The 24,306-nt window shown below is 48.4% G+C and overlaps 1 protein-coding gene across 1 annotated transcript in view; it reads left to right on the top strand.

Annotated features, from left to right (window-relative positions):
• PRPS2 (phosphoribosyl pyrophosphate synthetase 2) overlaps nucleotides 1–24,306 on the top strand; it is a 258,770-nt gene that overhangs the window by 210,667 nt on the left and 23,797 nt on the right. The window contains exon 6 of the mRNA XM_069639274.1: nucleotides 4,843–5,002. Coding sequence (XP_069495375.1) covers nucleotides 4,843–5,002 — 160 coding nt within the window. The remainder of the gene's footprint in view (nucleotides 1–4,842; nucleotides 5,003–24,306) is intronic.

Genomic DNA, 24,306 nt, shown 5'->3' with positions numbered 1-24,306 from the left:
TTTATTTGGACACTTTATATAAACATTGTTGAAGAAATAGCTGTTCATCGTTTGAACCGGGAAGTGAACTGTTCGACAAGCTCCGATTTCAGTGGACAGGGCATGTTTGCAATGTTTTGTGGCAATGTATGTGTCCTCTGAACAAAATGCGCAATTCCATGTGTATGTATGTCTAAGACAGTCAAAATAAGATCTTTCACAAAATCGAATGCCGTTTCCTGGTATATTGGCTTGACCTTCTGTAAAGACAGGAGGGGGGTGGGGGAGTTCTTTCCTTCTGCTCTCTATATGGTAGAGGAGAGGCACAGAGGACCCCAGCCAAGATTCTCTATTGGTATGTGATCGAGCAATCAAGGCCTAGCTTCTCGGGAGGTGACGCAGGCTGGTTCTAAAGTACAGTGTAGTCCCCAAACCCCCACAAAGGAATGTCCACACACTGTTAGTTAAAACAGTCTTTATATAATGAATATTCAAGGTTATGTACACTATCACAATAACTCACTTTGTGCTCAGAAAATCAACAATGGTAAATATATACAGTTCTAAAGTTGTACCACAATTATTATCAGATCTCATTAAAGTGCATGAACTATACTTTGGTCAAATGTCACACAGATCACTTAATAAAGGCAACCAACAATAGACATAGGAGGAAAGCAGTTGGTTAGAACAATTGACTGACTACTTGCCTCTACCGTTAAACACAGTTGTGTGGAGATCCCCTCCACCTGGGCAACCTGTAAAATAAAGATATAACGCAAGCCCAGTCCTTATATTGTTCTATAAGTCTTATTTCCTTCTATTTTTCTACCCCCCCAATATTCATGGTAGAGCATAGTTCTTCGAAGAGGCTTCAATGGATCCTTCTTGAGTGACTCCCTTTAAAGCAGGAGCCATGGCTCGTCGAAGGTGAACTTGGTGTCGATGGCGTCGGTGTCGATCCAGGCGGTGCTCGTCAGCGACGTCCTGCGAGGATGAGGTGTGTGGGGCACCTTGGCGATCGATAGTTCAGGACCTCAGTTTCTGAAGAACTGTGGCCTGACACAGGCGGCGAGGTGTCAAAGTCTTTGGGTGGTGGGAAACCCACTGGCAGATTCTCATCGGCGTCTTCAACTTTCTCTGGCAGGATAAAGCGGTCGTCGGTGTGGACAAGGGAGTTCTTCGATTCAACAGTCTTTGGCAAAGGAGTGGGCGGCTCTGGTCGTCAGCGGCACGGCGTCAAGCGGTCCCCTCTTCTGGGCAACACGGCTTCGACGGGCCTCCAGCGGTTACGGCGATACTCCGAACACTGGTCGACTGTAATGGACTTCAATGGCGTCGCTGTCTGGGTGCTTCACTTCATTCTCCTCGGCGGTCCCCGTCTCCGGTTGGCAGCCTTGCGAGGGTCTGACTTCCAGGGTGCTTCGGCGAAGGTTAGCGGTGCTTGATGGTCCCTCGGAGCACGGGAAGAGGGCGCCTAACCAGGTCCTCTCTGGGTCAGTCCTTGGAGACACAGCAGCTTTCAGATTGATGAAATAGAGCAGCAGCACGACTTCTCTTCCAGCAGGGCTTCAAGGTTAAGCTTCAGTTTCAACTCAGTTTCTCTTCAGCTTCTGAACAATTTCCAGTGGTGAGAGGTCCCCAGATATACTATTCTGCCTCTCAACCCACACTGCTGGGTCACACACTGCAGCCAATCATACAGAAGGGCATTCATGCAGTCACTCAGCCAATCAGGCATACAGTGCATTCAGGCCATACTCCTCCCTCTCAGACGCTCGCAACAAGGAATGTGTATTGGGACAAGTACCCAGCCATTCAGCACTACACACTGCATTCATACCAGTTTCGGGCAGGGCTGTCTCAGTCTTTGACTCTCATACCAGAAACCAGACAGCCATAGCAAGAAGTGCATATTTGTCACACACTCCGTTCACCCAGGTCCCACCCATAGGGTATACCCACAACATCCAGCCACTGGGAAAGCTCCGGCCAGTCTGGCCTTCACTTCACAACACCACCATATATGGAACTTTCACCCAACAGCTAGTGAAGGGGGAAGAGGCAGTCGGGACTTCCCAGGACTTTGGGAAAACAAGTTAACGGGCAATAGAAAGCAAGAGGCCACAGGGGCCATCTTGTTTTGTATCGGGAATCAACTGATTCCAATGGCAGGGCCTGGGTATCCCAAAATTGGGGCTACTCAGAGCACCTGTCAAATTCAGCATGGAGCTGGCCACAAACATACAATAGGGGCACAGGGTTGCACCCCCACCCATGGGTGCCATAAGGTTATCCCATGGTTCTGTACACCAAACCAAAAAATAGGAAGAGCTGCACTGCCAGGAGTCCCACATGGCCTCCTGGGCAGAAAACAATACCGAACACAAATGAAGACTACAGGAGGCCCTGTCACTCCAATGCATTTCCAACATCACACCTTCCATTTTTTGCTTCTTTTTGTAGAGGCCATTGGGTAAGGAAGTTTCCTGTAGTCCTCGATTGCTCACGCTCTACGTTCTCGTTATGCGCCAATACCGCTAGTAATGTCCTATATTGCATCCCGTCTATGCTGAAATGCAATCCTTGGGCCTGTAATTTGGGCACATATTGTGGAACACCTCAATCTCCAGTGTGACAGAATTCTGGGAGTCCCTTCAGATCTCTTGATAGTTTTATCAAACACAATCTTCTCAAGAGCTTTGTGTGGAGGTGAAGATGGAATCAACCACTTCTTTGCTCCTCCGACAAAGGTCCATCTGCACATTGGTGGAAAGTTTTTCTGCCCAAGAGTGAGCGTTGGACCAGTTGCGCCATTTTTCTAGCAGAATTTCCAGACCCACCACGTTTTGGAGCTCCACCAAAGATGGTTGCTGAAAGACTGGGACCACTGTAAAATATTTTCAGAACTTTGTTTTTTTGTTTTTTTCAGCAGCTGAGATTTATTGATTTGGCAACATGCCATACATCAAATTGATGGCGAATATTTGGAAACTGCTCTCTCATGGTCTTGGCTATTGAAACATGTCTGTCCGTGGCTATAAGGTCAATTTGCATTTCCCTCGATTTGAGATCTTCCAGGGATTTGATGAAACCATGTTTCTCCATGGCCACTGAGGACTGGGTGGGTGCTGAGTGACTGACAGCTAAGCTTGAATGAATGGGAGACACCTGTATAAAAGGCGAGGCTTTTTGGCTTGGAAGGCCGAGTCGACCACTGGACGAAGGAATCCGAAGAAGAACTTGGAAGAGACGACTGGTGCAACTCCTGGACAGTTGGTTTGCCCGGTGAAGCCCCGCTGCTGTGCTGAAGCTCTGAATTCCTCTCGACTAGAGAAGCCCTGCAAGGACGACTTCTCCCCTTGAGCTGGTGGGACCATCAACTCCAAAAGTAAGCCACCAGGACATCCTCTCGAAGTTGATTGAATTTCCACTGCAGTCGCTGCTGGAACTGAATAGCCAGAGAGAGGAAAACCAGATTGTGTGCATTGCTTTTAAGCTGGCCAAGAGCTCCAGGAAGATCCTCTGAACTCCCAGGAAGCAGGCCTAACCAAGCCTGAGCCACCTCAACATAGTGCTGGACCCCAGATGCAAGGAAAGCCCATCTCGACAACCTGTAACTGCAGTGTTGCCATTTGCGGTACACGCGAGGAACTGTACACTGAAGTGCCACTTCATTGAAGATTGCTGGTTGCAGTCGGTGACCGTCCCATTGCAGTGCAGGAGTCCCCAGAAGTCCTCACTCTTGTCCCCACGTCTGAGGCCCTGGAACACCAGGATCTGCAGAGCTGCACAGGAATAGAAACCATATGCTGCACTTTTCTTCACCCTAAAGGTACTGTACAGTCTAGGAGAATTTACCTCTTGTTGTGCCACCTTGCTTGTTCTCAGTTGCTCTAGAGTTGCGTGCATCTTATACTACTCGCAGGTCTAACAGCTTGTGACCCTACATTTGATTGTACTTTTGCTACAAAGATTTCTAAAACATTGTGCAAGCCTTTTACTTACCTGCAAGAAGTGCTTCTGCTCACCTTGATTTTTGCTAACTTAACATTGGCTGGCCTGGCTCCCTGAATGACTCTTCTCTGCTTGTGTTTTGCCTTCCTTCTAGGAAAGAGTTAACTGACTTTGCATTTTTTATTTTTTTAAAGCACTTACCTGAAAGCACTTACCTGATTGAGAATAATTGTGTGAACACTTGTCTTATTCTGAAACCTCTTTTCTTTGACACTCCTCAATAATATTCGAAATGCAACAGTGAATAATGTCCCCAGCACCTTAACTATTGAAGTCACCTGAGGTTGTAGGTATTGTCTGTGGGCCATCCCAAATGGATATTTGCAGATTTAGAAAATTAGTGTATTTTGAAGTATTTGTGTGTTGCTTTGTATTACTCCCTTCTGAAGAAGGCTTATTCAAACTGACACATTAATAATTGTTTATTCAAGAAACCTTGTGTAAGAGTTTATTTGAATACATGTCACTGAATCTGTCTAACTCCCCTACAGCTCACATTGACCCCTCTTGAGATGAGCCTGGCTGCTCAACAGGCTCCCAACCTGTGTAGTACAGACTTGTACCAAAGGTTGGGTTTCTATTGCCAGGAGGTCAGGGTTGTTGTAGTGCACCCAAAGTATACTGCATACAATCTTGCCTAGCACTTTGCATTAACCAGCTGGTTACATTGTACATTTTTGGCCGATGTGCTTGATTCACTGTGTGGCTGAGGCTAATGTTTGTTCAAATGTCCCTGAAGCTAAGGTGAAATATAAAACATTTAATTGTGACTTAATGTTGGCATTCTGTAGTTTTTTAGTATTTCAGTTCATAAGTTTTTTTAAATTAACATCCTTCTGTCTTTAGGCTGCTTTCCGCTGGTGCAATTAGAGTCTATGCAATATTAACACATGGAATTTTTTCTGGACCTGCTATCTCCCGGATCAATAATGCTGCTTTTGAAGCCGTAGTAGTAACCAACACCATTCCACAGGAGGAAAAAATTAAGCATTGCCCAAAGATTCAGGTATCTCAAACTATTTCTATTATCAACCTGTTATGATGATTCAGTTTCATAAATATTGCCCAATTTAAGGTACTAACTAGCTTCATTGTATGACTCCTTTACAGTAAATGACTACTTTTAACCAAGCTTTCTTTCACTTACAACTGGTTACAAGACTGGTGCTGTAGCTAGTACATTGGAGGTCTATAGAGCCTCTGGTTGAAATGTAGGAAGCTGCACACGCCACAGGTAAGGTTGTGGGAACACCTTTAATGAAGTCCTTCCAAATATTTGGGTAACACGCCCATGGCTACTGTGCCATCCTCACCCTCTGCCCTCCAACATCCTACAGCACTTTATTCTGGACTGGAACTTGCAACTCATTTAACTATATGTAGGACTTCATGAAAGATGCCAACAGTGTCATAAAACACCCTACTTTTTAATGTATAATACTGAACACACTTCCCCCTTCCAAATCAGACAAAAGTAATAAGACCACTTTCATTAAGACACCACAAACAAATCTCATTAACGCACATTTCATTTGGTGATTCTCCCCTTATTCCATTGCCTCGATTATCCAAAACTGCGTCGTCCAACACCCTCTTGACTAGTTGATGACCCCACTATCTGCTTTGTCCCTTCAGAACAAATTCTGGTCTCCTCAGACACCCCTTCTCCTTCGAACACTTCACCACTCCATGCTCTCCTTGTTATGCAGCCGCTCCATGTGCTGGGCTTTGTCCTTGTTGGGTAAAATGTTCATTTTTATGATAAATCTTCTCACAGGCCTTCCCTTATTGTACTGACGGCTGACCGCCCGTACCAAGTGGTCACTGCTTTGCACTTACCAGTTGCCCTGCAACTGGCTCTCTGGCACTCACCCCTCCCTCTCCTCTGTCGAATGAACCACCCCTCCCCCCTCGCTTCTCTCTGCACTTGCACGTTACAAATGTTCACAAGGCCTAGTAGGACCGCCTCAGCCGCATTGCAAATTTAGGCCATTATAATGTTTTGTTAACCTGTTTCTCCATCATGGGGTCTGGCATGGATTCACATGCTCATGAATATTCCCCATCAGGCTGGGAATCCTCAGTAAACGTTTGTTTCGTTTCTAAATGTCTTTCTCCCATAAACCAATGATTGAACTCTGGTTCATACTGCCCCCAGCCAATGACTGCCCTGTACCTCAGCCCCTCCTCTGGCAGCCATCTTCAGATTTTTATCGTACGTTCAAGTGTTGGGAGTCCTCGAATTTTGCTCTTCGAGGTTTTCTGTTTTTCGCTTTGATGGGAAAATTTTATTTTTTGGGTCAATCGAGCCTGTGTGCTCCATCGCTATTCTTCCGATTAACTGGAGGGTGGGGGGAGGAGGAGGATCTGTTTTTCGGTATCATCGCCCCTCAAGGGCAGACATTGTCGAGTGTTCTTCTTGGCTTCCAGAAGTTCTTCAGGACTAGACCTCGCCGGATCATGCTGGAGGAGAAGGACGGAGCATCTCTCTTCAAGCTGTGCACTAGCTGCAGTTTGCAGATTGTTTATCCGGATGACGAGCATTGCCAGTGCCTGTACTGTTACACCCGGCGCATAAAGAAGATTGTGAGATCATCTGTGGCTTCACTAATCGCACAATGAAGGGTCGGCACATCCGGTTGGCGGCCTGGCTCCAGTCCAGGGCCTCTACCCCGGGTGATTATCGGGGGTGGCCTCTTCCGGATCCAGCCACCCTGAGTGGGCTTCTAAGTCCTTTGAGGGTGTTCCATCCGAGGGGGCCCAACGCGGCCAAACACTGCAAGTCAGCTTCTGTCAGTTGCCACTCCAGTGGATCCTGCGACGGTCAGGCCGCGTTGGCTGTCTCAATCTGCCTCTATCTCCAGCTCTTCATCTAGTAGGAAGTCTGCTACCCCAGGGAAGGTGCAGAAAACCGATGTACCCAAACCTTGACTGGCTCATCAATGCCAAGTCGGGGGAGATTGCTGTCGATCACACGGACCATCCGGCTGCTGACTGGGGTTCTCGGTAAACTATCTGAAGTCATGCTTAATGCCATCGCAAGACGCTCTGTTAATGGGATCCAGGCTCAACAGTCTACTGCCTGGCGGCTCCTTCGGAAGACAGGATAGCATCCATTCTGGGCAAGGTGCAACGACTGTTGGCACTGAAGATTGCCACGGTGAGGACCATAGTCGCTGCTCGGCATGTCGGGTATCTACCCGATCAGACTCTGCAGGTTGATTATGCGGCCCCTTCAGGAGTTCATGGACGCTCGTTGGATCCAGGTGCATGGAAGCTTTGCCAAGATTGTCTTCGACAAGGAGTTGCGTTGAGCGATAAGGTGGTGGGGTGCTACAACATCGCCAGATGCACAGATTTCCAGAATCCCGCTTACCAGGAGACTGTCACCATGGAAGCTTCCCTGGAGGGCTGGGGAGAGCTCACACCAGACGTCTCCATGCCAGAGGCCTGTGGCTACCAGAAGGGAGGGACCTCAACATCAATGTCCTGGAGCTGCGGGCAGTGTTCTGGGCCCTTAAGTTGTTCCAATACCTCAAGGGCAAAGTGGTGGGGGTCTTCACAGACCATACCACCAGTGTTCTACATCAGGAAGCAGGGGGGCATCCGGTCCCCGGCCATTCCTCTTTCCTTTCCACCTGGCAGTCGAGAACACAATCACTGACTCACTCAGCAGGGAACTACGCTCTTGCCATGAGTGGGAGCTTCGGCAGGATCAAGTGGAGAGTCTGTTCCTCAAGTGGGGCAGGCCCAGGATCAACCTATTTGCAACAGTGACAAACTCCAGTGCCAGAGGTTTGCCAGCCGAAGAGCATGGGGGACGCGCAGGAAGGCCTGTTCCTTTAAGCATTTCCTCTGTTGCTCCATTTGCTGCGAGTCCTCAATCTATTCAAACGGTGCCAGTGCAAGATGATCCTTGCTGCCCTGGCGTGGCTGCGGCAGATTTGGAACCAGGACCATCTCATCCTGTCAACGTCACCACCAGTCAAGCTGCCAGTGGTCACGAAACTGCTCACCAGCAAAAGAGGTGCAATCCGACATCACAACCCAGGGTCGCTGAACCTGAAAGTTAAGGTTTGGCTCCTGCAGCATTAGAGTTTGGTGGGTATAAGCTTCCTGCTGACGTCTGGTGTTCTTGCCAGGGCCAGATCGTCGTTGACTCGAGTGCTATGGGCACAAATGGAAGTGCTTAACGATGTGGTGCTGGACACAGGAGATAATCCTCCTGAGGGTCACGGTCCTGCATGTCCTTCCATACTTATTGTCCTTGGCCAGGGCAGGACTGGCTCACGCCTCCAAAGTGCATCTGGTGGCTATCTCCTACTACACCAGGTCTCTGAGACGGTCTTCGCTTTGGTCACACCATCTGGTAAAGGAGTTCCTTAAAGGACTGTTCTGATCATTACCGCCAGTGAAGGTCCCTGCCCCGGCGTGGGAACTCAACCTGGTTCTGACACGGCTCATGTGGGCATGGGGGGGATCCTTTGAGCCTATGCATCAATCCCCTCTCGGGTACCTTTCATGGAATAAGGCTTTCCTCGTGGCAATCGCGTCTGCCAGGAGGGTAGGTGAGAGCCAGGCCCTATCCTGCAAGCAGCCTTATTTGCCTTTCCACGATACAAGGGTGTTGCTGCGGACACACCCCTCCTTCATGCCAAAGGTTCAGTCGGAATTCCGGCTCAACAAACCTTTGGTGTTGCCTGTGTTTTTCCAACGCCTTCGTTGCCGGCTGAAATGACTCTGCACTCGCTGGATGTGGCGCGTGCGCTCAAGTTATATGTAGCTTGCACAAAGTTTCCGGGAGACTGCTCAGCTTTTTGTGAACTTTGGCCCTGTGAACCATGGCAAGGCCTTGTCCATGGCTTCCATTTCCAGGTGGATCTCCGGCTGTTTCACCCACTGTCACCGGTTGGCAAAATGACTGCTGCCTGGCTGTCCGAGAGCCCACTCTACCAGAGCGATCACTGATACAACAGTGTTCCTGTCTGGTGTGCCCCTGCCGGACATCTGCAGGGCTGCTACATGGAGGTTGACGCACACCTTAACGAAATTTTAGTGCGTCGTCGGGGATTCCAGGGAGGAGTCCAGAGTCTGGCAAGCAGTGCAGCGCAACCTGTTTGCTTGAAGGTGAGCCTGATGAGGAGGTAAGATGCTTATGTTGAGCCTTGCCACCTCCTGTGGTTGTGCATGTGTGTACTGCTATGCATTCTTCATTCAGGAGCATGTGAATCCATGCCAGACCCCATGCTGGAGAAGGAATGAGTCTGGCATGGATTCACTTGCGAACCCTCCCGCCTACCTCTGAGGATTTTCTCTTGGTCTTACTGCCACTTTATGTGCTACCAAATCTCAAGATGGCTGCCAGAGGGGATTGGGTAGAGGGCAGTCATTGGCTGGGGACAGTATGACCCAGAGACCAGTGATTGGTTGTTGGGAGAAAGACCATTCAGAAATGAAACTGATTTTTTTCTTTACTTAGGATTCCCAGCCTGACGGGGAATGTTCATGAACATGTGAATCCATGCCAGACTCCAGCTGGAGAACAGTTGCAGGTAAGTAACTTGTTCCATCTCCAGAGCATCAGAGCTCTTCCAGCTAACACTGGAAGGGAGGTTGGGGGGGGTTCCTATACCAGTGCCGCAAGGTGAAGACCATCCTTTCAGTCCTGCTCTTGGATTGCCACCGTGGCTGGCTCAAGGCCACCAATTTTCGACAGGAGGTCCAGACAGGGGTTTTTGACATGCCCTTTGATGGAGACCATCTTTTCGGAAGGGCTGTGGATGAGTCCCTGCAAGCCATCAAGGCGGACACGGAGACGGCACGTGCCCTGGGCATGCTACAGCAGTAATGGCCGTCCTTTCAGTCTTCTGGAGGCAAGTCTCCCCGATCTTCGAAGGGTTACGGCGGGGACTCCTTACCGGCAACACTCCCTCTCGTTGGCCCAAGAAACCAACAGAGGCTACTCCAAGGCCTTTGGAGGAGGATGCCATCGTAAACTGGGACCCCAAGGCAGCCCTTCGACCTTCAATCAAGAATGAACCGGCCTGGACGTCGGGCCCCCACCCGTGCACCCTGATGGGGGGCCAGCTGGCAAACTTACTCAGAAGGTGGAAGACCATCTCCACCAATGGTTTGGTGCTGGACGCTCTCACCCCCGGACACAATCTAGAGTTCCAACGGAGGTGTCCCCACATACCACCGGTGGCCCGGCAGGAAAACCACATCCCTGAGCTGCTACTGGAAGTTCGGGGCATGCTAAAGAAGGGGGCGATGGAGCTAGCTCCAAAGCGACTCCAGGGCTAGAGTTTGTTCAAGGTATTTGTGCGAAAAGACCGGGGTCTGGAGCACGATTCTGGATTTGCGGCGACTAAACAAATGCATAAAGTCCCATAATTCTGAATGGTCACTCTTCCACACATGCTCGGACAACTGTAGGAGGGAGACTTTCCATCGTCGTTGGATCTGGAGGATGCTTATTTCCACATCCCCATCCACAAAGGACACAACGTTTCTGCACTTTGTCATTCAGTGGAAGCATTACCAATTCAAGGCCCTTCTTTGGCTGATGTCGGTGCCCAGAGTCTTCACCCAGTGCCTGGCGCTGGTAGCGGCCCATCTACGACTACAAGAGATTCATGTCTACCCATACTTGGACAACTGGGCCAGCTCAAGAGACATCGCTGTTGACAACATGGCGAGGGCTGTTCACCTAATGACGGATCTGGGGTTCAGTGAATTATGCAAAGCCCTGCTTGACTCATCGCAGGACGTGCTTTTCCTGGGGTCCCGGCTCAACACAATGTCATGCCTGGCATCACCATCAGAAGAGAGGGTAGCAGCCATCCTGGGCAAGGTGCAATGGCTGCTAGCTCTGAAAATAGCCAGGGTGAGGGCCATTAAGTCTCTGCTTGGCATGTCATACATTTACCTGATTCGACTCTGCAGGTTACGGATGTGCCCACTGCAGGTGTACCTTGACACCCTTTGGATTCGGGTGTATGTAAGCTTCCAGGACAGGATCGCGCTCGAGCAGGGGTTCTATCGGGCGATTTAAGGTGGTGGGGTGTGCGCTCTCATTTGATCGGAGGTGCGGATTTCCAAGCACCACTGCACCAGGAGACTGTCATTATGGACGCTTCCCTGGAAGCATGGGGAGCCCACACCCGAAGTCTTCACGCCAGCGTTCTGCCGTCCCTCAAGGGCAAGGTGGTGCAGGTCTTCATGGACAATAGCACATTGACATCAGGAAACGGGGGGGCACCAGATCCCCAGCGCTCTCTAGAGGTGCAGGACCTATGGCACTGGGCCATCGCCCAGGGGATGTTCCTAATTTCGTTTCATCTGGCAGGAGTGAAGAACACTGTCGCCGACTCTCTGTGCAGGGAGCTTCGCTCTTGCCACGAGTGGGAACTTTGTTGAGAACCTTTGTGTCAAATTGAGCAATCCCCAGATAGACTTGATTGCGCGGTGACAAGTGCTAGAGGTTTGCCAGCAGGTACTCCCTGCCGGGGAGCATGGACTCATTCTCATGGGAAGACCCCTTTCTGTATGCGTTCCCTCCGTTGCCATTGCTACTTTGAGTTCTGTCAATTCAGGCGGTGCCGGATGATCCTCGTTGCACTGGAGTGGCTGAGGCAGATCTGGTACCCGGACCTTCTCAGCATGTTGGCGTTCCCACCAGTCAAGCTGCCAGTGGTCACGGATCTTCTCGCCAGAGGAGGCCCCATTCTTCACCACTATCCAAGGTCTCTGAACCTGAAGGCCTGGCTCCTGCAGCGCTAGAATTTGGTGGCTACGATCTCCCGGCAGACTGCAAGGAAGTTCTCGCCAAGGCTAGAGCATAATCTACTTTGAAATGCTACGGGCTCAAGTGGAAGAGATCTGCTATTTGGTGCCATTCCCAGAAGATCGACCCGCTGAGGGTCACAGCCCTGTCGGGGGGGAAATTCTGCCAGGGTCGGCCGGGCCGTCCGCAGACCTCCAGGCAGGGAGGCCCCAACTCCTCCCGTGTATCCAGCAAGGTGACTCTGCTGTTTATTAGACAAAACGGCAGGGATGGGTCAAGGAGCGCACGCGTTCGTCCTGACACACACACAATCGTGGGGCTCGCAGGCCCTTTTTACTGTATTATGACGCGCTACTTGCGGCACTTCAGAAAGTTAACAAAAAACCTATCGCCACTCTTAATTGGTTGCTCGAGTGGTAGGGTTAGTATAGCACACATATAGAGAACGATGTTAGTGGACTCTGGGTTGTCCCTACAATTAGATACATGAGAATTGTTACATGAAGACTCCTGGGGATTGGTTAACATTAATGGCGTCAGTGATAGGAGCCCCATGTTCTGATTGGTGCGCCCGTGAGCTTCCCAGCCTGGGACCACCGCTGTTCCCAGCTCTCGGTGTACCTGCAAGTTGCAACAATGTTTCACAACGGGTACGTGCAGACAATGTGAGGTTTTATTCATAGCTGGAAGGCTGACCGCTCCCACTGTCGCAGATGTCCATTGAGCCTTTCATGTGTATCTGCCTGTGTCCCGTAGCGAGAGATCCAGACGCCTCTTCTCTCCTAGGTTTGGCATCTCGTCAGGTTCGGCTCGGTCACGTGGGGAGGGACCGTGAAAGAGGCAGAATTCTTCACAATTAATATTGTTTTTCCACTGCGCGTCTGGTTTAATTTGCCGGTGTGACTTTAACGTTGGTGCGCGGAGTGCGAGGTTGTAACATCGTGCCTTTGATGATTTGTTCTTGGAATGTGGGTTTGCAACATTGCGACCTTGGCTGGTTGCTCCACCGGGCTCTTTCTGCAGGATCAGCAACCTGACTCTTGCTTTGTTAATGTCCACGGGAGCTCTTGTTTGAGGCCTACTCGGGCCTGGTGCATAAGTAGTCCGTTTGGTGCATAGGTTTTTTAGGTTATAGTAGCATATAGTTCCATGACCAGTATCGTGTCTTCATTATACCTCTCATGATGGTAACGGGTTTCAAGAGAAGCGTGAGCAAGCTTTATAGATGAGTTCATGACGCGTCTTGCGTTTCTGCATTCTGAAAGCCTATGTAAAAATAATAAAAATGCACGTCCGTGAATATGCCTGTCGCCTACGTCATAGCACTGAGTATATTCTTTGTGTAGGTTGGTGTGGGAATGTCCAGTGTGTATATTTGTACAGATGTGCTTCCCGTTGTCTAGGTCGTCATGGCATCTCTAACGACGTGTAGATTTTAGTCTAGTTGATCCGTGCCGCAGGTGTCGGCATGGCCAGTGCGGGCTGCTGGGCAGGCAGATGGACACATCCGTATGTTCCTGTACCAGGGTATCTGGTCGTCTGGTAAATGGACAAATTCTTCTCGTGGCGGGTGTCTGGGTCGTGACCCTCTAGGCCAAGCGCGAGAGGCGAAGGACGGGAGCCTGGTCTTCCATTCTCCCACTTCAGTCCCCCCTCTGGTCGACTTGTCGACCACAAACATATCCTTCTCGTTATCTCCTCTTACTCGCCATATCTTAGTTATCCCTCCGAGATGTCCATAATGGTTTACATGATCTTCAAATGACCAATACATATATTCACAGGTTCCTCCAGGAGTACAGTATACCCATCTTCCTATGTAGCTCCTGGGGTTTCTTGGGTTCTCGACCTTCACTGATGGTGGGTCTAGATGGTTGGTGATGATTTGGGTGCGCAACTTCTCCCTCTCCTGTATTATCACACCTGTATGCTGGCCATCATCTGCTGGCATCAAGGGGTGCATTCCCACCATTTCCAGCAACTCGTCAGTAGTGCGTGCCTTCCGGGCCTTCCAAAATCTAATTATGATCAGAGTAGCTCCAGCCAAAATAGTACAGCCCACTATTATTTTCAGTCCATCTGACAGCCAGGATGGCATCCATGACCATAATAGTGAAAACCAGCTCTTATCCTTGTTTACACCGTTACTTTCATCCATCATTTTGGAGTGCATCTGGGCCAATTGTGAAACTGCTTCTGTCAGTGTACCATTGTCAGCATCGTTGGCAGGTATGAACGTGCAGCATGATTGTCCTATCTTTGCACAAACTCCTCCTTCCATTGCTGTGAGAAGGTCCAATACATATCTGTTCTGGAGTGCTACCATCCTTACAGCTCGCAGCTCCTCTTTTATTGCGTTAAACCCATTTACTGTAGAATTGATGGTCATCATTAGTTCCCATCTAGTTATTTGGAGCCATTTTGCGTTTGCGTAAGCCTGCAGTCCCGGGTGTATTATTGAGGAGAAGAACATTGCTGCTCTGCTGAATAGTCTGTGTTCTGGCGGTATTGATGTTAGTGCCGTTTCCGACCTTCCCCACAGGTAATTTCCAGTCAGTGGCTCTCCTTGTCTTTTTTCTATTTAGGACAGTACCATTGCTGTTGGTCCTGTTCCCTTGCTCCTCCTGAAGTGGTGTAGATCTCTTTCTTCTCTTATCCCCTTAATCCATTTTAGGAAATTTCGCCACATTGACGTGCTTCTTAGGTACCACTAGTGATGGTACATTGACGTGTACCATTGTGCACACACCATTCCACAGAGGAGGCAGTGTATGGTATGCCTTTTCTCCACAGGCCCAATAATGGTCCATTATTACTGCTGTTCCCGCTCCCCCCTCAGGTAACTCCATCACACTTGCACAATTGGTGTTATATCCTACGTCCACCTCTCCTTTATGCTGGTAGCATACCTTGGGCGCAGTCAACGGTAGTATTGTTATTGGGTCTTCATCTTCTTCTACCCACGTGAGCATTGGTACATACTTGATCCACGTCGTCCAACATCGGTGATTGTGTGTCTCGATGGTTGAGATAGTTTCTTTTGTTACCATGTTGCTGCCAATCACTCCTATTTCCCAGCTGTTGTCCAGATACACCTTTCCTGTTATCGTCACCAGCGGCCTCTCCCAGCATCCTTGTTTACCCGGAACTTCAGTGGCGTACCAATCACATGGTAGATACTGCAGCGTTACTTTCTTTGTTTCTCCTTTTGCAGGGCCACTTGTTATGTATTTGAATGCTTCAGCATGTAAACTGGTCTTGTGATAACTCAAATAGGTCTTGAGGAAGTTGTTTTCATATGGGTATGAGTCTCGTGTTTTCCATGTCATGTGCACTACTGTTCCTTGGAATCTTCCTTTCGTTTGGAACAGTGCCAAGTATATTATGCACTGTGCTGTCTTCATCTATTTCTGTGGCAACAAATGTTCGTGAAGCACTCATGGCGTATGGTATTAATGAGCAAACGTAGCAGCTATCCTCAGTTGTCTGCTTACCAATGCGGGTCATGTGTTGGTACCATATGTTGTTTGTGACGTGTGCTGAATCTTGTATATAATTATCAATACCTTTATTGTCTGAGTATGTGCTGCGTTTAACTCTATTTTGCTTGTGTGCAATGTTACTATTACCACCTGACGTAACACCTGTTGCAGCAGGGAACGGGGGTATATTAGGTTTGGGTGCAGCAATAAAATTGATAGCATAGCTGTACTGCCAGACAGAGGCAGCCAAGAACCCGGTGATCATAAAAATCCCTATTATTTTTATTACATATGCTAATCTCACCGGCATTTTGCTCTTACCTTGCTGCAGTCCTGGCAGCGTATTCTTGCGACGTTAAAGTTGCCCGCCTAAAAATTCTCAAAATGCTTGTTATTAAATGTTAGTTTTGTTTCCTTTAAGCTCTCCCTATCAAATAGTCATTCAGTGCCCAGGCGAAGAGCTGCTCCCACGCTACTCTAAGTGATCGGTCTCTTAGGACCGGCAAGTATGGGCGGAGGTGGGGCATGGAATATTCTATGGCCAGGAGGAAGGCTGTGTAGTAGACACGTACCGTTCTCCTTTTTAGGTATGTTGGCCTTTTTATTTCGTATACAAATTGGTGTGACAATTCTTCTGGGTAGTTATCGTCTGGGAGTACCATCTACGCCTGGACAGTGAACTTCTTAGTTAGCCTTTTCTTGACAATACAATATTACGCAGTTCCTGTATGTGCGAGAGAAAAAAAAAGAGAACATTCACGTGTTTACATGTGTATTTGTGCAGGCAATGTCTTTCAGTTTAAGTTATAACTGTACTTGGGAGTCAATGGGCGGGGGGTTTGGGCTCAGATGGCGGAAGTATTTTTACTCTTTGAACGTGTGACCATGGGGTGGGCAGTATGGGGATCACCCCTTTCTTCGTCAGTTATTGTCTCCGGGGTAGCTGGGTAGTGGCACGGTAAGGGAACAATTGGGTCGTTGTCTGTGGTGGAACTTCCTTCCGCTGTCGGGGATGTTGTTGCTGTTCTTCCAATGGACCTGTCGTTGGCGCTGGGGCGGGTCTGCAGTTTGTAGATCTTTACATCATGTAGGTGGTTCCAGGCACGGTTGTCCTTTAGTTTTACTGCTCTTGTTGATACGTCCTCTACCAGATGGGGGCCAGTGAACCTCTTATCGTTCCATTTTCTATTGAAATTGCGAAGTAGCACGTGGTCACCTTTGGCAAGTTTGCACAAGTTCTCCTTTTCCAATTCTGTACTTGCGCCTTCCTCTTGATTGCTGGTAGACCCGCCCCGTGTGCGCTCGAGCTGTTGAGACACAAACACAACACTAGTAATCAAAGAAGACACATATTGATACATTTCATCACCTAACACACTCGCTGAACTTTCGTGGTCAGTGAATGCCCTTGACGTTGGCGTTGGGGGAAGGCGCATTTGACGTCCAGTAACCACCTCGTGAGGGGTGAGGTGGTGGTCGGACCCTGGCCTATTCCTTAATTCAAATAGGGCTAACGGGAGGCAATACAACCAACTTTTCTTTGTTGTTTGTTGTATCTTTGCAATTGCTTCCTTCAATAAGCCATTCAGGCGTTCACATACACCATTAGCCTGTGGGTGGTATGCAAATGCAAATTTGTGTTTTATGCTCAGTAGGGATGTGATATGCTGGAACATTTCGTTTGCGAAATGCGGGCCATTGTCTGATCTTAACACCTCGCACACTCCCCACCTGGGGAAGACCTCCCTTACTATGAATTTGGCTGCTCTAAATGCATCTGGGTGTGAACAGGGCCCTGCTTCAATCCACCTAGAAAATGGGCATACTACTACAATCATATACCTATTACCTTGACATATGTTGATCATATCAACATAGTCAATGTGAAGGTGCCGAAAAGGTCCTTCTGGCCGGGGTATGGTACCTCTTATCACTTTTAGGGTATGACCGGCCGTAAACTGTTGACATGTGAGACAATTGCTGATAAAATTTGACACATGACAATTTAACTCAGGACAGAACCAATCTTCTCTAATTCGTGCTGCAATTATTTCCTTGCCTGTATGGGCTGGGTGATGTAATTGGCTCAGGGCGGTATTTAAAAGTGCCAACGGTATTACAACTTTCCCAGTGCCACCCTGGCGCCATAGTGCGTCGGTTGGTGACATTGTACATCCTCTTTTTACCCATATTTCTTTTTCGGCCATTGGTGCAGCCGCTTGTAGCTCCATAATCTGTGTGGTTGGGAGATGGGTGTACCCTTCTCTTATTAACATCTCCCTAGCCATTCCCCTCCCTCTCCCTCTCTGTGAGTCTGTGGGGTTCCATATCTCACCACAGTATGCAGCATATTTCGCATGTGCGTCTGCTGCTGCGTTCCCTTTTGAGACGTGGTCTTCACCATTGGTGTTTGCGGTGCATTTGACTAGGGCTAGTTCTTGGGGGTCGTTTATTACTTCAATTAGTTCAGCCAACAAGAGGGCATGTTGCACTGGAGTGCCATCAGCTCTCCTAAACCCTCTTCTTATCCATTTTGATAGCCCTGAGTGGACAGTGGATGTAACATATGCACTGTCGGAATATATGGTCACTCGTTTGTCAAAACTTTCCTTCAATGCCAATATTAGTGCAACCAGTTCCGCGGCTTGAGCAGAGTAATGTCGTGGTAATTGTACACACTTCATAGCCACACACACCGGCGCCTCCATCATTTTTACTACTGCTGCCCCAGTCCTCCGTATCCCATCTCCTTGATCAATAGTTGATGACCCATCAATAAACAAAAGCTCACCTCCCTCTAGTGCGTTTTCTTCAACTTTTCTAGTACACGAGTACATTTCAGTTATTTGGGTGCAGTCGTGGGCGTAATCTCCCTCCTCAATTACTTCTGCTAGGAACCTTGCAGGGTTAACTGTACTACATCTAACAATTTCTAGTTCAGCTCTAGACAAAATGATCTCATACCCTGATGCCCTCTGTGTCGTTAGTGTGGACTTGGGTTTATTCAATATTGCAAATAGTGCATGTTCCACAAACAGTGTAGTTGGACACCCCATGGTTATTGCTGATGCTTTTTCCACTGCAAAAGCAGCAGCAGCGAGACCTTGTTCGCAAGGGAAGTGGCCTAACATCAAGGGGTCTAAGTGACCGCTGTAAAATGCTACTGGTTTATAGCCCATGCTCGTTTTCTGGGCCAATACTGCTTTCATCACTGCTGAGTCGCAATGTGAAAATATAAAAAAGCGTCGCTCATAGTCTGGGGATGCCAGTACTGGAGCAGTTGATATCGCGTCTTTCAATTCGTCAAAGGCCTCCCTCATTTCCATAGTCCACCCCAACTTTTTCTCCCCTTTATTGGCTTCCCTCAAACCCTCAAGCAGGGGTCCTATGTATGAACTGTAATCAAATACCCATGCTCTACAGTAGTTGCACAACCCCAGAAATTGCTGTAGTTCTCTGTCTGTGGCACGGGAGTACTTGAAATGGCCTGTGCTCTTTGTGGTGCAATCTTTCTTCCATGTTGGGATATCAGTTGGCCAATGTAAAGTACCTGTTCCTGACAGTATTGTATCTTTTCCATGTCTACCTTGTACCCCTTTTCAGCCAATATTGTCAACATTTTTAAGGAGTCCTCTCTACATTTACTTTCGTTTTTTCTGCAAATTATTATGTCATCCACATATTGTAACACTGTTTTCCACCTCAACGTTACCCAAATCCATTTGTATTACTCTATTGAAAATCGAGGGTGATTCACAATATCCCTGTGGAAATCTGGTATGTTTCCACTTTGTATTTCGGTAAGTGAAGCTTGTCAAATCTTGTGAGTCCGGGTGTAATGGTATTGAGAAAAAGCATTTTTAAGGTCAATCACTGTAAATCGTGATGCTTCTGCTGGAATGCCACACAATATTGTGGCCGGGTTTGCTGTTACTGGATACTCTGCTTCTACTATGTTGTTCAAGGGCCTGAGGTCCTGTATGAAGCGCCAAGACCCCCCTTTAGCCTTGCGCACCGGGTACACAGCCGTGTTACATGGTGATTCTGAGGGGACCAATATGCCATTGTTTAGAAGGGCCGTTATGGTTTCATATATGCCCTCATCTGCCTCTTTTGACAATGGGTACTGTTTCACTCTTGGTAGTATTGCACCTTTTTTCAATTTTATCCTTACACCCCCTATGCTTTTTATGCATCCCACGTCATAAGGGCTAATAGTCCATAATGATTTGGGCACCTTTGACATATCCTCCTTAAAGAATGGGACTGGGGTGCATGCTGGTGCCTCAAGCGCCATTGCAATTTTCTGTGCTACTTGTTTGTGAGCCACTCTTAGCCATATTTCTACACTCATCATGAACACCATTTCGCCTTCCTCCTTTTCTTCTGAGAACAGCTCCTCATCTGACACCTGGGTCAGCCTACATCCTTCTGCTAGTGCTATCACTGCCCTCCATGCTCTCCCTTCTTTATCTTGGGCGTGCACAGCAACATAATCAGCTGTTGCAATAATGCTCTCGATGTCCATTACAAACACCTTTCCTTCTGGTTCATTTACGGGTGTTTCTGGTCGGAACAGATAGGCTGCTGGCCTCCTCCATATTTTCGCTTCTATCCCTGGCATCCATGCAAATGCCATGTCTGTTCCATACTGGAATAGCTCGCCATCTACTGGCTCCGCCCTAATCTCTGTCTGCCCACAGTATGCTTGCATAATCTGTTGTGCTGCGAGCATGTTAATCCCTGGAGTAGAGCAAATTATGCCATCCTTTGTAAAGGAGATCGTCATATTCAACCTGTTCATTATGTCCCTTCCCAGTATATTTACTGGTGAGGCACTATAATACAAAAGTGGAACCGACAGATCATAATCTCCAATAGATAAGGGAACGTTATCAGTAAATGGAACCAACCCTTTAGCCCCAGAAAATCCTTGGGTGTTCATGGCTTCGCCTGACATCTTAAATTTACCTTCCCTTATGCAAGACCGGGTTGCCCCGGTGTCAACAAGGAATGATAATTTTTTGTCACCTATCGTTACCTCTATGCGTGGCTCCTCCGCACTATTAGGTGTTACTGACAGGATGGGACACACCAAGGCCGTCTGTGGGCTGTCCTATTGAGGGTACAATGATTGGCCATTCCCTGTGTAAGGGTTGTGTCTCAACACCGTCACCCTACCCAATTGCGTTTGTTGAGTTTGGGGTGGTTGTATTAGCGCTACTTGTTGTTGTGGCAGTGGCTGTTGTTGTGTTATTTGTTGTTGTGGTAGTGAATATGTTTGTGGCTGCTGTTGTGTTGTTTGTTGTTGTTGGTCACTTCCTTGTTGTAACATCTGCTGTTGTTGTATGCCCTGCTGTTCTTGTGAGGTCCTAGGTTGTGCTTGTTCATTCCATGCTGGTGTTCCTGGCCTGACCCTACACGTACGTGACATGTGTCCTAATAGTCCGCAACTCCAACACACGGGTGGTTCCCTGCTTTGCCATGGGAAGCTCCCTGTGTTGTCCTGATCTACCGGTTGCCCTGTGAGGTAGGAATTTCTAAGTCCCCCCGCCTGCTGTTGGGTATTATATCCGTATCCTCTCCCTCTCATAAATCCTCCTCTCCCCCTGTTATAACTATAATACCCAGCTCCTTGCATTGGGTACCCTCCTCCCATGTTTGGTGCGTGTAATTGCAGAGGCGGCACTTGCTGTATTACACTTTGTGGAGGTGCTATTTGAGCGGGATCTTGTGCAGCCACTACTTGTGTGGGGCTTTGGGTCATTGGTGTGGGCGTAGTTATTAGTGCCCCTTCCATTGTGTATTTAGTAAGTTTTTTCTGTACTAGTTTTGCCTCTTCTGTTTTCCTGTCCTTCTTTTTGTTTCATTTTTCCTTGCCATGTCCTGCAGTGATGTACTATAGTCAGTTGTATTTCTGGCCATGGTTTTGCTTCCATTCCCACTACTTTCTTTAGTTTCTGAACTCCTTCTGGGAGCCCTTGTACTAGTATATGATAAAATATGGCTGGTGTTTTGTCCCATTGTTCTCTAGTTTCCATGCGCCACTTCTCTTGAATATCCTGGATATAATCAACAGGATCCTCATTCTCACGCATCTTACGGGAAGTAATTGCTCCTATGTCTGATGTGTCTGGGTACTGCACTCTCAGTGCCTGCCATAGCGCATGTCTGCAGTTTGCAAATGGTGCCCCATCATGCGATGTGTTCGTTGTTACCCCATGGAATCCCGCTCTCTTCCAAATGTTATCCGCTCTATCCCCTAATATTGATATTAACAGGCCCTTCACATCTCCTACTGCTAGTTTCTGTCCTGCGGTGTGTTTTTCCATTTCATATATCCACTTACCCGCACCTCCGCTTAGTGATGGGAGCCTACATTTTATATTTTCTTTCTCCGTATGCTTCCAAGGTACATACTGTGGTCTAACCCCTCCTCTCTCCAACAGTGGCATTAAATTGTGTCTTGTGTCCCCCTTTACGTTCCATAATATCGGGTCCTCACACCCCTCCTCTTCTCCCGTTTCCTTTACCTCTTCAAGTTCATCCTTATTACCCCTGCTCCCAACTCCTTCTCCGTCCTTTCCCCTTTTTTCGTCATTTCCTGTGTTTAATGTGGGCATGTTTATTTGTCTGTCTTGCCTGCGACTATGGAGGTCTCTAAGCCGACATGCATAGGGAGTCAGTTCGTCCATAAAGGGCGCGAGCTTTATTGTGCGCAGCGAGCGTGCGGCGGTTGAGCATGTAGGGTGCGATGGGGGAGGGCGTGATGGAGATGGGGATGGTGTGGCTTCATGGATTTGTTTTTCCACTAATTCTTTCACCCCCTCCTCACTTCTCTCCAGCTCCTCCCTTCTCCTACTGATCCATGGCGAGTCTGTTTGTTCGAGTGAAGTATAGCTTATCTAAGCTTTCCCTTTCACTCTTTCTTCCTCCCCTCTCTACTCCTTCCTCCTCACTGCAAAAATCAGTCATAAATGGTATCCCCCACTCTGCCTTTTTCCCTTTTACAGCCCCTCAGGTACTTTCATATTTGCTGTTGTTGGCCAAATCGGTGCTGGCTCACGCCTCCAAGGTTCATCTGATGGCAGGCCCCCGCTACACCCTCCTTGTGGACGCACCGTTTGGTCAAGGAATGAGTCAAGAGACTATTCTGTTTGTTCCCGGCGGTGAAGGCTGAGGCCCGCGTGGGAATTCAATGTGGTACTTACTAGGCTCATGGGACCCCCGTTGGAGCCTATGCATTCTGTTCCACTCAAGTTTGTCGTGGGAAACTGCTTTTCTCGTGGACATCACCTCTGCACAAGTGGGTGAGATCCAGGCCCTCTCCTGTAAACCACCTTACTTGACTTTCTTCGAGACGAGGGTGGTGCTGCGGATGCAGTTTTATAAACTTTTTGATGATCACCCCAAGGTCCTCCGCAGCCTTCAGGGGACCCCACAGAGCAGGGAGGCACTCATCCAGCTGCCAAAAAGTCTGCATGGACATCACGCAGGCTAACACCTTGTCACATCAGGACCTGGGTCAGGACACTTATTACAGCACTTCAGGCTCGCAGGACCCTGGCTCATACAGACCCAGAGGACCAAGGGGACACAGTAGACTTTAACCAATATTATATTGACTACAGCACATACATCGTCCAATCCCCAGACCACACCCACCCACCAGTGGCAGACTCCCCAGTAGACCCCCATCTGCAATATAATTACCTACTCCTAAAGGCTACAGAGCACTTCAAAATAGACACTCAAGAAGCCCAAGTCGACCGACTTCGTGGAGGACATCTTTGGGGATAATCGGCCACTCAATGTATCCCCTTGTTACAATTGGTCCAGAGACTTATTCAACCCTCTGTTCACATCCACTTTGACACAGCAGTCAACCCGCGCATCAAATTCTTTTTTTGTTTTTTTTTTTCTTTCTTTTTTTTCTTTTTTTGATCGGGCCCCTTATACATTAGGGGGCAGCTAAAGCCTGACTCTCTGGTAGTCGCCACCACAAGAAAGAGCAGGAACCCTCTGGCCTCTTCCGAAGTTGCCACCCCCCGGACAAGGAGAGTAAAATAAGAAGACCCTGGCCAGGAAGGTAGCTTCCTCGGCAGCCTATTGGACGAGGATAGCTAATAAAACACTATCAACTCTATCACTCACCATTGCTGAAGGAAAACGGGTAAAGAATAACTGGGACGCAGCAAACCATGCAGGAAGGATCGTGGCAGAAGGCACTGATAAAGCGCCACATATGGCTCTGCCAACCTGGGTTCAAATTGGAGACCCAGGCTACACTCCAACATGCCTATTGGGCCCAACGCTTTATTTGGCAAAGCAGTTGATGCGCTTAAAAGCGCAAAGGAGGAATATACCCTCAAATCCCTAGGACAGCTCATTAACAAACCCCTGGGCAAAGAGGGGGCTCAAACTCTTGCCGGTTTAAAGGACAGAACTCCCAGGGGTCCTCAACTACAACCAGGGTGGACAAAGTTTGTCCTGGGGTTCTTCAAAAGGGCATTCCTCCCAACAGGGTTTTCAGAGGCCAAAAAAGGTCAAAAGACAAAGGCAGACTTCACGGGAAGAACACTGCATCCTGTTGGAGGAAGTCAAAACACTGCTACTGAAGGACACCATGTCGTCGGGGCAAGCAAGGTAACAGGTATTCAATGTACTGCCTTGTACCGAAGAAAAACCTAACAATGCACCCTGGCCTAGACCTGTACCCTATGAACACCTATGTCAAGCCACACAAATTCTGCATGACCTGCTTCAAGAAGTGATCCCACTGCTAAAACAGGACTACATGGCAACCTTGGATATGAAAGATGCATACTTTCATGTTTCAATGTTCCCAGCGCACAGATTCTTGCGCTTCAAGATGGCGAACCAACACTACCAATTCAAGGTGCTACCCTTTGGCATCGCCTCCGCATCAGGGGTATTCACCAAGGTACTAGCAGTAGTGACCGCGCACCTGCGCAGAGTCAAACCCAGTGTACCCTCACCTGGACGACTGGCTGATTGAATCCACCCCGAATTTGCAAGCAA

This window comes from Ambystoma mexicanum, chromosome 7q (assembly GCF_040938575.1).
Source record: "Ambystoma mexicanum isolate Mex_15411 chromosome 7q, UKY_AmexF1_1, whole genome shotgun sequence".
Classification (NCBI taxonomy): Eukaryota; Metazoa; Chordata; class Amphibia; order Caudata; family Ambystomatidae; genus Ambystoma; species Ambystoma mexicanum.
The sequence above is the reverse complement of the archived record's forward strand: the minus strand, read 5'-3'. Positions and strand labels throughout refer to the sequence as shown.